Here is a 16,304-nt window from a genome sequence, read left to right on the forward strand (position 1 = left end):
AGTCCCAAGACACACACCAGTTGAACCCTGGGGTCCCAAAACCAACATTCCCAGTGAAGCCACTTGGTTTTCCTATGGCCTCCAACCACGCTGTGTCCCCAGGATCACCCAATCCTGAACTGGGGGGCTGCAGGAGTGTGGAAATGCTGGAGGGTCCCACTTTAGGCATTGAAACATAGAGGCCATCCCCTTAGAGGTGAAGGCACCATGGGGCCCCAGCATGGTCCCATGGTGACATTTGGGCTGGGGGACAGAGCAGTGGGGGAAGGGGGTCCCACATTGTGGATAATCAGGGAATATGCCTGAATATGCCTGATTCAAGGGCAGAGGAACTGTTGGCTGCACCTCAGGGCTGTCACCCTCCGGGATGCAGCTCTCCAGTTTACAGCAGCAAGCCAGGATGGAGTGACATGGACAGTTGGATCCAGAAGGCTGTCCCCTCTTCCAGGCTGTCCCCATCACAGCAGTGGCAGGGTGCTGCTGCTGGAGCCCCCAACCCAAATGGCACCAAACCCCTCCTCACAGACCATATGCCCACCACAGCATTGTTCCCAGCTCCAGAGCCCTTTCTGTCCTTGGCATTGCTCCAGCATGGCACCCTGGGGTGCTGGCAGAGCACCTGTGCAGCACCCTTGGTGCACACACCTAGCAGTGTGCCCTTGTGGCACCCAGAGCTTGGGACATGGGGGCTCGCTTGGTGTCCCAGCTCCTGCAGCAGAACACCCATCCCACACCATAGCTGTTGGCGGGGCAAATCCCTGTTATCCCAACAAGCAGCAGATGGAATATCCTGCCCTTCCCACCCACCAGCATCACAGCCTTGGCAGGCTCCGGGCAGGAGGCAGATCCCATCATGCCGGCACACACAGCACTGGTAGTGACCCCGGCACCATCTTATTTTGGGTTTGCTGGAGGTTTTTTTAGACCTGCTAAGAAGGAGCCAGAGGATTTCCTGGAGCCATAAATAGGCTGGTCTGGTCTGCTGTCAGAGTCACACTTTCTGTGACTCAGGCAGGTCCCAGCCCTCAGCAGCACTTGCGGTTTCAGTGCACAGTGCATAGCTGAGCAAGGCTCATCCTCCGCCCAGCACTAACTGGACACTGCCAAGCCTGAGACACCATGGGGTCCCCACAGCCAGTGACCCCTGCACCTCCAGACACCAGCATCCCAGTGGTGCTGCTGGGATCTGGCCACAATGCCACTTCCCTGGCACAGTTTGACTTTCCTTCAGGCTTCAAGGACCAAGCGTCCAAGGAAGGAGCAAGGGGACCCAGGGCTGGCTGAGCCCTGTGGCTCCTTGCTGGCAGCACCAGCGAAACCAGCAGTACCAAGGACCTCCCACTGGTCCCAGCAATCCCAACCAGCAGCACAAAAACCCCTGGATCAGAATAAAATTCCCTCTCCCACCTCCACACCTAGAAAGCCCTCATCTATTATTGAAAATGGATAAGTGATGGTGCTGGGTGACATTGCTGTCACCAGATCTCAGTGACACCGACACAGGCAGGCTCAACCCCAGCTGGGCGCTGCTTGCAGAGGCAAAACACCATGGAGGAGCAGAGAGAAACACAGTGACACCAGTATGGGGCTCCCACAAATGTTGCCCCTCCTGGCTAGAGCCAAGGAGTCACTGCCAGTGTCATCCATTGACACCAGTGCCAACATCCCCAGTGCTGTGCCGGGACATCGACGCAGTGGTGGGACAGACCTATCAGGAAGGGACAGCTGCACCAGCACTCACCACTGGCACTGTCCCAGCACTACCTGGGGTGGCTGAGGGCCCTCTTAGCTGCTCACCGGGGACAAGGATGGGGACAAAACTTCAGCAAGGGAAGCGCAGGGTCCCCAGTGTGCCAGGCTGGCAGCTCCCCGGCGCTGTCAGGCCCTTTGCCCTCACCAAGTAAATCATTCATCAGGCCCTCGCTAGGTTCCCTCCTTCAATCATTAATCATTTAACCTCAGTGCTAAACAAGATGAGGATATTCCAGAAGCAAAATCAACACAGGGAGATGCCTTAACCCAGCTGGCTGCTGGGGATCAGGGGGTAACCCTGGCTGTGGCCCCTGCCAAGCGCAAATCCTCCCAGTGCTGACCCACCACATTCCTCCCCAGGATTAGGCAACACCACAGGGGCTGTTTTGTAAGAGACTTAAAGGCTGGACAAGTGGTGTGAGGAGGGAATGGTGAGGGCTGCTAGCACCCTGGCACGGTGGCACTGCTGCTCTGGGGGGATAAGCCAGGATGCAAAAATACATGAGCACCAGACCCCTAAGCCCCATCCCAAACCCACACAGCCCTCACTCTCCAACTGCTGGGGATGAAGGATCTGGGGGTCCCTGGTGCTGGTCCCCTTTGTCTGGACCAAGGGGCTCAGCAAGCCCCTCTACCCCCAAACTTGGGTGCTGGCTGCTTTTTGGGGGACTCCCACAGCCACCCCAGCCCACTTCAGATGCCCTCAACTCAACAGAGGGTTTAGGATGCACCTCTTCCCCCAGCAGAGCTGAGCATCCTGGCACAGGGAGGAGCCGCCTGTGCTGCAGGGGTGTGCCCACCCTTTGCCCACTACATCCCACCACTGCTCTCTGGGCCATGGGTTTCCCAACCCTCAGGTGGGGCACTAGGGAGGGCTGGGCTTGTTCAATTAAGGAGCTGTGTATGCCATGGGGAGGCTATGGGCTCTGACTGGGAGTGACAGGCAAGCATGCTCCCTTCACTGGCTCTGGCTTCCCCCAGGTAAGCAACATTACCCCTAACGAAGTGCCGGGGATCGAGTAGTGTGACCAGGGCCATCAGTATGTCAGTGACAGAGCTGCACTCAGCACCCAAGCACCAGACAGTAAAGTGGTGGCCATCCCACAGCTCTCCCCTGCCTGTCCCTTCAATGGCACCCAGGATAGTGGCCAGGAGACAGGAAACTCCAGCATAGGAGCCCTGTCAGGTCTCTGGCACCCGCATGATAGATCTAGTTCCCATTGCAATTCCTCCTCCAATATAGGCAAACCCTGCCTGCACCCCATGTTCCTCTTCCCCAGGTCTGTGGGCTCATTAATCAAGGAGAGCTAGTTACCAGCACACGGTCCCTCGGCTCAGCAGAAAGAGGTGGCCAACCTGCCTGTGGTCCAGCTGGCGCGGTGGAAGTTTGCCAAGGGATCTCTGCCTGCCCCAGGACTTCCTCAAACGCCACCTCAGCAGTAGGAACTTTCCGGAAAGCCGAGCAGAGTTCTGAGCTGGGATGTGGTGCAATAGCCACCCTGGGCCCCAAGAGAACCGTGAGGCCTCAGTGCGGTGATGCACTGACCACAGCCGCCATGGGGAACGAGAAGGCCGGATCCTGAGGCTGTTTGAGCCCTGGGTGACAGAAGGACGGGGCAGGGCTTTCATCAGGAGAGGAAGGAAGAGCCAGGCAGGGTGATCTCAGGGAAGTGAGAGCTCACCAGTACTGTGGCAGGAACCAGGCACCAAGGACGGGGCAATGTGGGGCAGCAGGACAAGCTGAGCTCTGGCCACTGGACAGAAAGGGACGAGCAGGCAGGTGGCTGCCATGTCCCACCACCCCAGGACCCCTGTGGATCCCCAGGGAGGGCAGTAAGCTGTTACCCACCAGGGTTCCTGTGGGCACAGGGGGCAAAGCTGGGTGGCAGAAGGACCTGTGGGAACTGGGCTGGCCACTAGTGGGAAGGGGGTTGCTCGGCTGCCATGCTCCAGCAGCACTGGGCAACCAGTCTCACATCACAGCAATTTTTACCTTTCCTGCCTAAATTAAGGAAAGATCCTCAGCCAGGGGCCATGGCCAGCCCGAATGAGGCCAATGTCCCTGCTGGATCCAGGAGCTGAACCTGATGTCCCCAACAGACCTGCCAGGGCTACCGCAAATTCCCAGCCCAGCTGGGAATTGAAAGCACCACATCCTCACCCCAAAACTGCTCAAGCAGAATCCTCAGCAAGCAGCGAACACCCCAAAGCAAACAAAGGGTCCCGGGACAGCACCCAGCACTCCACAGACCCCCTCCCACCCAAACCCTCCACACTCCACCTCAGTGGGTTCCCATCTGCGTGGCAGCGCCCAAGGTCTTTCCTGGGAGGGTGAAGCTTTTTCATTTTCAAGATCTTCTCAGCCAAAAAAACTGCAAATGATATTCAAACCGCCCAGGCACTGTTCAGGGATCGAGTTCAGGCTTGCAGAGTCACAATCCAGGAGTGGAATTGCTTCTCTGGGGCCTCCTCCCTCTGACATGCATTGCCATTTCCAGGTGGTTCATGTGGAGCAGCCAGAGGGTGCCCGGCCCCCTGCTCAGGGGCCTGAGGGCTCACACACACACACGCCAGGGTGTGCCCCGACGTGGGAACTGCCCTGAGCTGGCTCTGTGTGGAGATGGGGGATGTGCATAGAGGTGGAAGGTGGACAGTGATGAGGTGGGTGAGAAGTCTGGGACAAGGGGGCAGGAAAACTGGGGGTTCCTCGTTTCCCCAAGGTCCCACCTGCATTCCCCTTCCCCAGTGGAGGTAAAACCTGGGAAGCTGAAACATGTCCCAGGCTGTGGCACCAACAAACAGGCGATTTTCCTGGCATTCCCTTCCAGAGCATTGCTGCCTGCCTCGCAAATCTAGCCAGAAAAGGGGCAAATACAGCCAGAAATGAGCAAATCCAGTGAAGAAGGGGATAAATCCGACCAGAAATGGGTAAAATCCAGCCATAAAAGGGGTAAATACATCTGGCAATGCTGTCACTACCCACTGAGTTCCACTGGAATGCTCTCAGCTCCTGACACACTTTATGGAAGCTGCCAGCAAACTGGGTCAGGAAGCCAAACCACATGTGCACAGCCACCCCAGAGGAGCCCCAATATCCCAGGGTCTGGCAATGCTGGGGGGGGGCTGTGCCAACAGCTGCAGAGGATGGGTCCCTGATGGGTCCCCCTGCGAAGCACGGCACCTCCTTCCTCCATGGAAAATCAGCCCCATCACCCAACACCCCGCACAGAAACCATGTGGGCCCCTGTTTCACTTTCCCCTAAGTGGGAAATGAAAGTCTCATAGGGAAGGGGTGACCCCTCCAGCTGTGGATGGGGTGTCCACTTTTCAGCCCTCCCGTCTCCTCTTCACGCTCATTGGGGTACAACCCCATGCACAGGCCCTGTCCCCAACAGCAGGGTCACACCATACCAGGGCCACCCCCTGGATCCCCCTGGCCACCACAGCACTGCAGACAAGCCAAGCCGAGCCAGGGGATGCTGCAGCAGGGACAGAAGTGCAGGGACAGAAGTACGGGGACCGCCAACCACCTGCACCCACCCCCGCTTTGCAAAAGCCTTTCTACACAGCCAGCCCCCCGCTCTCCTGTAGATTTGGGGGGCCCATCTGCAAAGCTTCCCCAAGCATCAAATCTCCCATGGCCACAGAGTCCTGCCACAGGAGCTACATCACTCCCTGCATGGGGGAGCATCACTCCCTGCCTCCCCTGAGACACCCCCAAAATCCCAAGGGTTCACCCTGTTTCTAAGTTCTGGCAGTAAAAGCATCCTTAATACTGCTCTAAATATCCATATCCCTGATGTCCTGGCTGTGGCCCATAACAACTCGTTCCCAGTAGCTGAAAACCACCAGCAGCTCTTGTTTTCCTTGCCACCTTCCTCCCAGCACCCCAGAACAGCCACCCACCTCCAGCACTCAATCCTGTGCCTCCAAAAACTGGCTTTTTGGGCTGAATCCACAAATTAAAATTGCTGTCCCTGCACTTGTGCTAGACCTAGGAACCCCCTGTGCAGGTGCAGCCCCTGGGCACCCCAAACACCAACCCAATGGCCCCAGCAGTGTGAAGGTGTCCCATGGAACCAGCTTGGCATTACTGGAGGACAAAGCAACCGCCAGCCATCCCAGTTCCAGTTGCACAGCACTGGTAAAGCTCCAGGCCTCGCCAGACAGACTGGGAAGCAGCAAGGAAGAGGAGGAAGAGAGCAAGGGAAGCGGGAAGCCCACTACCAGCATCACCCAGCATCTGGGTGCTGTTGGTGGTGGTTGGTGTGGCTCAGGCACTGCTAGCAGGGGCTCTGGCACAGCCACAGCTGACGCTGTTGTTTGGCCGTGAATGGGGACATGCCAGGGTCCCAGCAGAAAACAAATCTGCCAGCTGGGCCCTCAGGGTCCCCTTTTCCCAGCTTCACGCTGGCATCAGCAGCACCACCATGTACCCAGTATCCCCCAACATGTCCCTCACCCCAACCAGGCAGTAGGACCCCTGCAGTGGCACAGGAATGAGGGCTATCAGCAATGCCAGGGCCTCCTAGAGACTGGGGCTGAGCTGGGGTCTGCTTAGGGAAGCTGGGATAGTCTGGAAGCGAACTGGGAAGGCTGGGGTTAAACTGGAGTTAAGCTGAGATGTGCTGGTATTGAGCTGGGATGTGTTGGGGTGAATTGGAATATACTGGGGAGGAGCTGGGATGTGCTGGGGGGAGCTGGGGAGTACTGGGATTAAACTGGGATGAATACTGGGAATATACTAGGTTTGAGCTGGGATGTGCTGAGGTGAACTGGGGTATACCAAGGTTCAGTGGGGCTGTGCTGGGAATGAGTTGGGGTCTGCTTGGGGCAGCTGGGGGGCAACTAGGGAATACCAGGGTTCAACTGGAATGTACTGGGGTTGAGGTAGGATTGAACTCGGGTGTGCTGGGGGTGAGCTGGAGCATGTTGCGGTTGAGCTAAGGTGTGCTGAGAGCGAGCTGGGGCATACTGGCATTTGGTTGGGGAGTACCGGGGCTGAGCTGGGTCGGGTATACTGCAGTTAGTCCGGGGCATGAGTACCCCAACGACGGGGGGGCACAGCGCTGTTGCCCTGAGCAGGGAAACAATCCATACTCCCCCCACTGCCCCAGCAGCTCCCAGTACCCCACTGTCCCCCCAGCACTGTGTGCCCAGGGACCCACAGAAGCACGTGGAAAGAAATACGACCTTCCCCAGGAGAGAAACCGCGGCTGAGGAGGTGGAGTGCACCCCCCGCCCCCCCCCCAAGCTGGCGTTTCCCCTCCAGCCCCCCTGGAGCACCCAGTACCTCTGTCTGGTGGCAGCGGCGGCTCCCAGAGGATGCCGGGGCGCTTCCCGGGGCGGGGGCACTCAGGGCCCCCCTTGCCAGGCCCAGGCTTGTTCCCGGCACGGAGCTTTGGCTGCCTCATGGAAACAGGATTCAAGGGGAAGACTGCCAGGACTTTCCCCAAAAAAATAATAAATGGGTTGTGGGGGGGGTCTTGCCTCCCCACACAATTCCCAAGGTCTTGGTGGGGGGTAAGAAGGAGAGTGGGAGGGTTTGGGGACACAGAGGGGACGTGGGGTGTCCATGGCCAGCCCTCACGGCTGCCCAGCCTGGGACAATGGTCCTTTCATCCCGGCTCTCAGGGACCGGGACACGCTGGCTGCCTGCTCCGGGGGAGGGAAGGCCCCCCCGCGAGGCCCCTCGCCCACGCGAGGCCACGGGCAGGAGGGGCCGTGGCTCAGTCCCACAATTAGGGTATGGTGCTCGGTGGGGCTCAGCCAGGGGGACAGTGTGAAATATCCCAAAAAGCTCCTCTACTGCCTGCATCCCCCCTACTCCCAGAATTCCCACTCCCCCAGTCCATCACATCATCCCGCTCCCCTATCCCACTCCCCAGAGCCATCACACTCCCCACGTTATCCCATCCTGCTCCCCAGAACCATCACATCCCCCTGCTCTCCTATCCTGGACCCTCGGATCCATCCAGGGGGATCCCCTCCCAGTGGGATACCCTCCCAGAGCCTTCAGCAGAGAATAAGGGTGCCATGGCCTTACTCAGTTTTGGGGGTGTCACACAACCAAGTACTGTCCGAGACCCCAGGGGCCAGCGGCAATGCCCGAGCCTCATCCCTGAAGGGCTGAAGCCTTGTAGTCCTTCCCAGCAGCATTTCAGAGATCACCCATGTCAGGACCTGAGGATGTCTCCAGCACAGCCCCAAGATCACTGCCCCCTCCACATAACTTACCGGAGCCCTGGCTCTGCTCAAACCCCCTGGCACCAGACGTGTGCCAGAGCATATTCCACTTCCCTTTGGAGTCATCTTCTCTCTCTGGTACCACAGCTCTGAGTCCCCGGCTGTACCTCCCAGAGCTGACAGACCTAAACCCCTCGCACAAGGGGCTTTACCCCATCACCTGCCCGCCTCGTGCCCCCCTGGCTCCGGAGCCACTGAAGTACGTCCTGTCTCCAGTTCAGCTCCATTTTTACCCTGCAAGGGGGGTGGTGGCCAGGTCCCTTTTTAATTGGGTTCTATTTTTAATTGGGATCAGGGTGGAGGGGGGGGAGGGGGGAGGGCGGGGAGGGTTGGAAGTTGACAGGAGAAATGGGAAGCAAATACCCGGTCCCCATCCCATCCCCACAGTGCCAGAGACACAGGCACAGAGACTGGCACATGCTGTCCCACAACGCCACCCCCCAAAACCCTGCTGGGGTGCAGAGAAGGGCTGGGGCCTGCTGAGGTTTTGGGGTGCCCAGAGCACTAGGGGGGCAGAAGTGGAGTGCACAAGTAGTTTTGCCCCTGGGTGCATCCCAGGAGGAGACAAGAGTCCCAGGGCTCCACACAGGGCCCACAGTCCCTGGGGGTGTCAGCTCTGTTCCCCAGGATTCTCCTTCTGGAGAAGCCATGATGTACCCCCACAGAGTGCCCCCAAACTTCAGCACCCCATCTCCTCTCTCCCAGAGGTGCTTTTGGGGGAAATGGACTGGTGTTACTGGCTTGGCTGGGGCTGTGGGAAAACCCACTACAAGGGCTTGTAGCCTCATCCTTAATTAGTGCCCAGCACAAATTCACTGTAGGGGTTTCTCTGTCACCCAGAGCCCCCCTGGAGGTCCCCATAACCCCTGAGGGTCCCACCAGGACCCACCATGAGCAGAGACCCCCTTCCAGAGCGCACTATGGGGACAGGGATGGCTGTGAAGTGGGACAGAGGCGGAGTCCCTCCCATGCCAGATTTAATTATTTTATTCCTAAATAATCGGCTCCGGTACAAGGTACAAAATCTCCCATCTCCCTTTGCACCCCCAGAAAAGGAGGGGGCAGGAGCATGGCCAAAGACCAGCTCCCAAACCCCCAGTCAAGGCCTCAAATTCCAGTGGAGGAAGGGTTCAGGCACCCAGCTTGGAAAGGGTCCCCACCCTGGAAAGGCAGGGGAGGGGACAGGAGCCTTCAGAGACCCACAGAACATCTCGAGGTGCCAGGAGCCCCCCCAAGTCCTCTCAATGTGCCTGAAGATGCTGGGAGCCCCCAGAGACACCCGGCACACCTGGAGGTGCGAGCTTACCCCAAAACCTCCCCCAAAAATACCTGAAGATGCTGAGAGCCCGTAAGACCCCCGCCCCCCCCAACATGAATGGAGATCCAGGAGCCCCCAAAACACCCACCACAGCACATCTGGAAGTGCCATGAGCCCCTCAACTCCTCCCACATGCCTGAAGGTGCTATAAGACCCCAATATCCCCTCTAACATGCTGGAGGTGCCAGGAGCCCAGAAGCCTCCCCTCTACATGCCTGGACATGCCAAAAAACCCCCAAGGCCCTCCTTCTCAGCATGCCAGGAGGTGCCAGGAGTCCCCCAAACCCCTCTGCATGCCCAGAGGTGCAGGCAGGTGCCCAAGCAGCCCCTGGGGGTCTGTTGGGGGCGGGGGTCCCATGGGATGAAGGCAGTTCTGTTGGACCGTAACAGAGATGGGAAGCACGGATGGAGGGCAGATGGGGAGCACAGTGGGGGGGTCTCCAGGGCTGGGGAGCAGGCACAGGGCCCCCCTTTTCCTCTGGCCCCCCAAAAGCTGAAGGGCACTTATTGGGTTTGCCACCAATAGGGACAACACTGGTGTCCCACAAGGGCTAAGTGACCAGGTAAGCCTCAACTTCCCACCCTGGGGGACCCAGTATGTCCCTACTGTCCCCAGACAGGGGTACAACAATGGGGGGGTCCCCCCGAACCCAAAGTGGGGGTGCATGTGTACAGGTGTGCGAGATAGAGACACAAACCATGTTGGAAGTGGGGGGACAGGGAGAGGAGCCCCCAGTGGGGGTCATGTCAGGCTGTCCTAGCCTGGGGAACAAGGAGAGGAGCTCCTAGGGGAATCAGGTCAGGCTGTCCTCGTCACTGCCCTCGCCACGGTCCTCCTTGCTCTCAGCCAGGGAGCTCTCATCAATGTTTTCCAGGGAATCCGCATGCTGGAGGGAGAGCTCGGAGAGTGCCAGGGCTGGGAGTCGGCTCTGCTCCGGGAACAGCCAGGGCTTGAAGTGAGGATCATGCTTCTGCTTCCACTCAGGATACTTGAGGCATGCCTTGTACATCTTCTTCATTGCCTGGAAGGAAGAGCGCGATGGGCACAGGGACCCCTCGCCCCCACACCAGACCCCCCCCCCAGTGCCACAAACTCACCTTGGGGGCCAGGAACTGGGAGGATTTGTTCACCACCCACTTTGGTAAAGAACCTGGAGAGAAGGGAGGGGTGGCTGGGAGTGGGACCCCCAGCATCCCCCAGGTGCCCAAAAACCAGGACCCCCACACATGGGACCCCCACGGCACTCTCACCAAGGACATGCGGCTGGAGAGAGGGAACAGGGTTCAATCCACACTGCTCTCTGCTCTTGCAGAGGTCAAAAACAGTGATTTCAGCATTTTGGGTCCCTCTTTGACCCCCAAAATAAAAGATTTCAAGAGAACAGGCCCAAGACGTTTCCTCCTGACGTTGCTCCATGGTCTGTCTGGCTCTGACTGCGTCTTGAGATGCTCCTGCTGATGAGCCCTTCCAAGTCCACCTTGAGCATATCCAGAGGCCCTACTGAACCCACCCTGAGTCCCTCTGAGCTCAGCCTGAGATTTCTTGAAGCCCTACCGACCATGCCCTGAAGTCCCAGAGCCCCAACTGAATCCCCCACTGAGCACCCATTAAGTCCAAGTGAGTGCCCATTCAGCCCACCCAGCTCACCCTCAGCCCCCACTGAGCCCAAAGCCCCCATTAAGCCCCAACAGAGGCCACCCTGAGCTCCCAATGAGCCTACTCTGAGAACCCATGAGACCCCCGGTCCAAGCCCACCCTGAGCCCCCAGTAAGCCCCCCCTGAGTTCCCCCAAGACCCCACTGAGTCTCCCCAAGCACACACTGACATTAGGGAAGGACTTGGGGGTGCCAAGCTCCAGGGCACAGAGCGACGGGTCCCTCTCTTACCTTTGGGGTCCACCTGCGCCAGGTAGGTGATGGTGCAGCTCTTGGCACCCGTCCCCTCGATCAAGTAGCCTGTCTGGATGGAGACTGCCCGCACCATGTCCTTGCGGGGGGGGTACTTCTGTGGTGAGGAACAAGGTGGGAACATGAGTCAGAGGCAGGGCAGGTGGGGTACAGCAGGCACCAGCCACAAGCAGGGCTGTCACAACCCCCCAGAGCAGCCTCTCAACTCTCCAACCCATCCCCCCAAGCTCTGAGTGAGCCCCAGCCCAGCACCACAGGACCCCTGGTGCCCTGCTAAACTCACAGGATGCTTGACAGAGTAGTTCATGATGATGTAGTCAGAGCCCATGGGCAGCCAGGAGCGGAGTGTGACCACGTCCCGATTCTTCAGGGGCTTGGGACACCTCCCTAAGGGACAGCACCAGGTGGGATGATCTGGAGTGAGACACCCACCTCCAAGCATGGAGTCCCCTCCTGCCCTCCAAATTCCCCCAAGCCGGTGTCCAGGCCCTCCGTTCAATGCCAGACACCATGGATCCCCTAGATGCCAAACCCAGGGGTGAAGTGGTAGCAGCCCTGGGGTTCAGCCCTCCCCCAGGATCCCCAAGATCCCCCGGCCCCCTCCTCACAGGCGTAGTAGCCCACATCGGAGTTGGCCGTCAGCCTCCCGATGTCAAAGGTCTCGATGACATTGGTGTCCCACTTCTTGCGGTACTCGATGTCATGGAGCACGTCGTACAGCGTCTCCGCCGGCACGTCCCTGCACTCCATCCTGCACTGCAAGGCAGGGGGCATGAGAGAACAACCTGGGGCCCCCAGGGTGGGACAGTGGCCATGGGGACCCCTGGGCAGGAGGTCAGCTGTGGGAACCCCCAACAGGATGGCAGAGAGGACATCATGGTAGAAGGGTAGCCATTGGGACCCCCAGGTGGGAAGGTGGCTGTGGGGAACTCGTAAGAGGATGGCAGTGGGGACCCTCAGGCAGAAGGGAGGCAGTGGGGACCCCAACCAGCAACTCAGTTTGCCACCCAGAGCCACCCCAAGTCACCCCATAGCACTGGCATGCAGGGCTTTAAAGCAGTGTGTAGCTGAGTCCCAGGTACTAGGGGACCCTTCTTCCCACCTGCCCCCCCATCATTGTGCTCCCCCCAAAGTGGCATCCCTGCACATGGGAGCCAGTACGTGGGGCTCTGCCTGATGCCTTGGAGCAGCATGGATCACACGGAAGGGGTTGGGGGGGGTGCAGAGTGGGGAGCTGCTCTGTAATCACAGCAGCCAGATCCAGGGAAGGCAAGGAGACAAGGAGAAGGGTGGCTACCCCAGTAGCAGGGATGCCATCTGCCGAGGTCAAGGGTGCTGGAGCCAAGCATGGGGCAAGGAGAGTAGCCAGCACGTGTCCCTGGGAATGCCACCAGCTCCTGTTTATCCCCAGGGATGGCACCAGCCCCTCCTGTCCCCCAGACCCTGGGGTTCAGGATTTAGGGGTGGCCCTGTCACCCCAGCACATGGTACTGGAGACCCCCCAGCCCCGGGAAGGGGCACAAAAGCACCCAGCAATGGGGCACAGCCATGGCCCCACATGGCCCCTTGGTGGGACACAGCCACGGAGCCTGCTCCCCCACAGTACTCATCCTCAAATCCATCCTTGCCCCAGAGAGCCCAGCCCCACCCCCACAGTGCTCATCCTCAACCCCACAGATCCATCCCTGGCCCATGGAGTCTGCCCCCAACCCCACAGTGCTTATCCTCAATCTCAGAGAACCATCCCTGCTCCACAGAGCCCATCTCCAGCTCCTCCATTCACCCAAAAACTTGTCTGGGAACACCCAGCCCTGCAGGGCAGTTTTGGGGACAGTCTGCCTGGATGACTTGCTTGGAGAACCCCTGCTCCCACCTGCAGCCAGGCCAGCCCAGCACCATGCTCAGATTATTCCCAGAGCAGCAAGGCTAGTCAAGCCAGTAGTGCAGGACCTATTCTGCAGGTGACTCACATCCCAGGGGGTGCCAGGGGGGTCGAAGCAGGAGAGGGGATGGTGCCACCTGGGAAGTGCCCGGAGCTGCACGCCCCAGCCCTGAGTCAATATTGACTGATGGGGCGAGAAGGAGGAGAAGGAAGAGGAGGTGGAGGAGGAAGAGATGAAGTCCCCAGGGCTGGGGTTATGCTGGGCCCGAGGGAACATAGAATGGGTGCCAGACTGGGACAGGAGCAGATCCAAAGGGGAGACTCCCCCACCCCTGCCTGGGGGGAGTGGTCAGGGCTGCCGCCACCAAGGGGGTCCCCAAGCTCAGCCACACTGGCGGCTTCACCAACACCCCAGATCATTCCACTGCATCCCACAGGATGGCTCCTGGCCATCCTTCCGGAGCAGCCCATTTAGAGGCGAAACCATCTTCCCTGGGACACCTCAGATTCCCAGGCACCAACTCACTGCCCCACCGGTTAGGATGGGGTGTCCTGGCTGGGGTGCCCCAACCCGTAGCCAGTCCCAAGGCCACCAAATGTCCCACTGAGGAATCAGCCACGGCACCAACTTGTTCCCAGCCTTCAGAAAACAGGTTAGACGAGAGCTGCATCCCTAATGGAGGGGGGTGGGGAGGAGGGGGCGGCAGCCTCAAAGCAGGGCGAGACTTTCAGGTTCCACTTAATTAAGCAAAGAATCCAGGATGAATTCAGGGGGAAACCAGCTCCTAGGAAAGAACAGCTCCTGCAGAGAACCCCCAGCACCCACACAGAGACCCCCAGCATGAGGGGGAAACCCCTGGGCTGCACCTTGCCCTGCCACATCAGCAATGCCACATGTGTCCAGCCCTTCAAAATCCAGCAGGAGCATCTTATCCTGGGTGGGATAGTGGGCCTGGGTACTGCTGGGGGCCACAGGGTGGGGACAAGAACTGTTACCCCACAGGGTCTCCAACACCCAGTGGAATCAACACATGAACACCCAGCAGGATCTTTCCAAGCAGGATCTGTCCAGGAGGGCGTGGAAAGAGGCAGGACCTGGCTCAGGGACCCCCGCAGGCAAGAGACAGCTCCAGGTGCCCTGGCGGGAGCAGCCGTGCCAGGACATCCTGGAGTGGGCTGGGTCCCTGCTATGCCAACGTGGCACACTGGGATTGTGGGACAGGCAGGGGACGCACCCAAGCGTAACCTCAATCCAGGGGATGTTTTGGGATGCAACCCCCAAGAGCAAGCAGCAGGGCTGGGGGACATGAGGAGCTTGGGGGGGGGGGGGGGCCAGGGGGGGCCAGGATGCACCGTCCCACAGAGCCATGCCCAGACACCACAGTGATGGATGGTTCACATCCCACCCACCACGGGTCCCCACCACTGTGGGGACAGGGTAGGGTGCAAATGGCACTAGAGAGTCCCTACACCCCAGAGACCACCATCCTCCCCTCCCAGGGTTCACTGCTGCCACAAGGGCATGACAGAGACCTGTTCCTCGGTCACAGCAGTCCAAACCCCTCCAACGTGCTACGGTGGAAGCAACCCAGTGGTTCCATGGCAGGAGCCGGGCACAGGCAGTGCCAGTGCCCCAGGGACAGGTTTCTCCAGCAGTGCCAACTGCTCGCACGGCTGCTGCAGAGCAGTGTGTGAGCAGGCCGCATCGTCACTGCTGCCACAGTCACCACCACTGCCACCACCCGGGCCTGGCACCGTGGCAAGGGCAATGCCACCCACTACAACAGGACAGCTTCATGAAGGTGGCACCAGGGACAGGGACACCAGCCAAGGACTCCAGTGTAACCCCATCTGGACACTGCTCCTGTCTCAAGTTGTCCCTTGCCATTCCAGTGTCCTGCTTTGCAAGAGGGATGAGCCAGGATGAGCGTGCACCTGCCTGTGCCAGCACACTGGCACCGAGGAGGAAGGGACCCACTGGGAAATGCAGTGGGCACATAGGGAGCTCTGGGCAAGGGGAGCAACCCCAGTGACCGCAGGCTGGTGGCCACAGGCTCCAAGGAATCCCCCAGCCTAGCCCTGGTGTGCAGCAAGCATAGGAGGTGGGCTCCCAATGGGTGAAGTGGGGATAGGCAGCACCCAGGACCCATGGCCCTACACACCCTGGGGGTTCCTGTTTGTCCCTGGCTGAGTTCCCAGTTCCCCCTGTACAGCCCCTTTGTCCTCAGGGGTGCCTATCTGTCCCTGGCTCGGCCCTGGAGTTGTGTTTGTCCTGGGGTCCCCAATCCCCCAGACTGCCCATTTGTCCTGGTGTGCCAGTTAATCCCTGCTTGCCATCGGGGGCCAGCTCGGCGAAGTCCCCACTCGCCCCAAGGTGCTGCATCACCTGAGGGACCCCACTATTCCCTGGGAGCCCCACTCACCCCTGGGTAGTGGTTCACCCCCCTAGTTCCCACTCACTGTGGGGTCCCCGCTCCCCTCCCAAGCCCAAGGTGCAGCATCGCCCCAGGGTCCCTCCTGCCTCCAGGTCCCCCGCGGGGTCCCCGCGCCATCCCCGTGCCGCTGGGTACCCCAGTCCCGAGGGGATTCCGGAGCGGGGGTGGGACCGGGGTGCCCAGGGTGGGTGGGGATGTCTCACCGTGTGCCAGGGTGTGCCGAGCGGGAGCTCTCACCTTGATCTTGTGGAGGGCGCGCTCGGGCTCCAGCAGCTGCACCCAGACCCCCACCCCGCCCTTGCTGTAAGTGAGGCTCCAGCCGCTCTCCGACTCGCACTGCGCCCGGAACGCCCCGAAGTCCCGGTCGTCGGGAATCTGCACGCTGTCGCGACCCGACATGCCGCCGTCGTGACCCGACATGGCCCCGGAACACCCCCACCCCGCCGGTGCCGGTGCCGCGGGAGGCGCCGGCCCCTACGGCGGCATTGCGGGGCGCGGGGCGCGATGGGACCGGGAGAGGCGGGCCCGGGGCGGGCCCGGGGCGGGGAGCACCGAGGGGCGGGATCGGGGGGAGACCTGGGGGGAAATGGGGGGGGCCGGGAGCACCGGGAGGGAGTAGCTGGGGGAATTTCGATGGGGGAGGGCACCAGGAGAAACAGTTGAGAGGAGCCGGGGGGAAACCGGGAACGTCGAGGCTGAAACCGGGAGGACCAGGCGGGAACTGGGAGCACTGGGAGGAAGGGCAGCCCATGGCAGAGGGGAG

At 60.1% G+C, this 16,304-nt stretch overlaps 1 protein-coding gene across 1 annotated transcript; it reads right to left on the reverse strand.

The window, feature by feature from the left end:
• Window positions 1–8,969: 8,969 nt before the first annotated feature.
• Window positions 8,970–16,041, reverse strand: STARD10 (StAR related lipid transfer domain containing 10). Its single transcript, XM_082277407.1, has 6 exons — window positions 15,779–16,041; window positions 11,833–11,980; window positions 11,508–11,611; window positions 11,204–11,321; window positions 10,415–10,467; window positions 8,970–10,338 (listed from the first exon to the last, which is right to left on the reverse strand). Exons 1-6 carry the CDS (start codon window positions 15,959–15,961, stop codon window positions 10,111–10,113), a joined length of 834 nt encoding a protein of 277 aa, XP_082133533.1. The 5' UTR covers window positions 15,962–16,041; the 3' UTR covers window positions 8,970–10,110.
• Between the last annotated feature and the right edge of the window lie 263 nt (window positions 16,042–16,304).

Source organism: Coloeus monedula (genome assembly GCF_965178545.1).
Source record: "Coloeus monedula genome assembly, chromosome: 3".
Taxonomy (NCBI): Eukaryota; Metazoa; Chordata; class Aves; order Passeriformes; family Corvidae; genus Coloeus; species Coloeus monedula.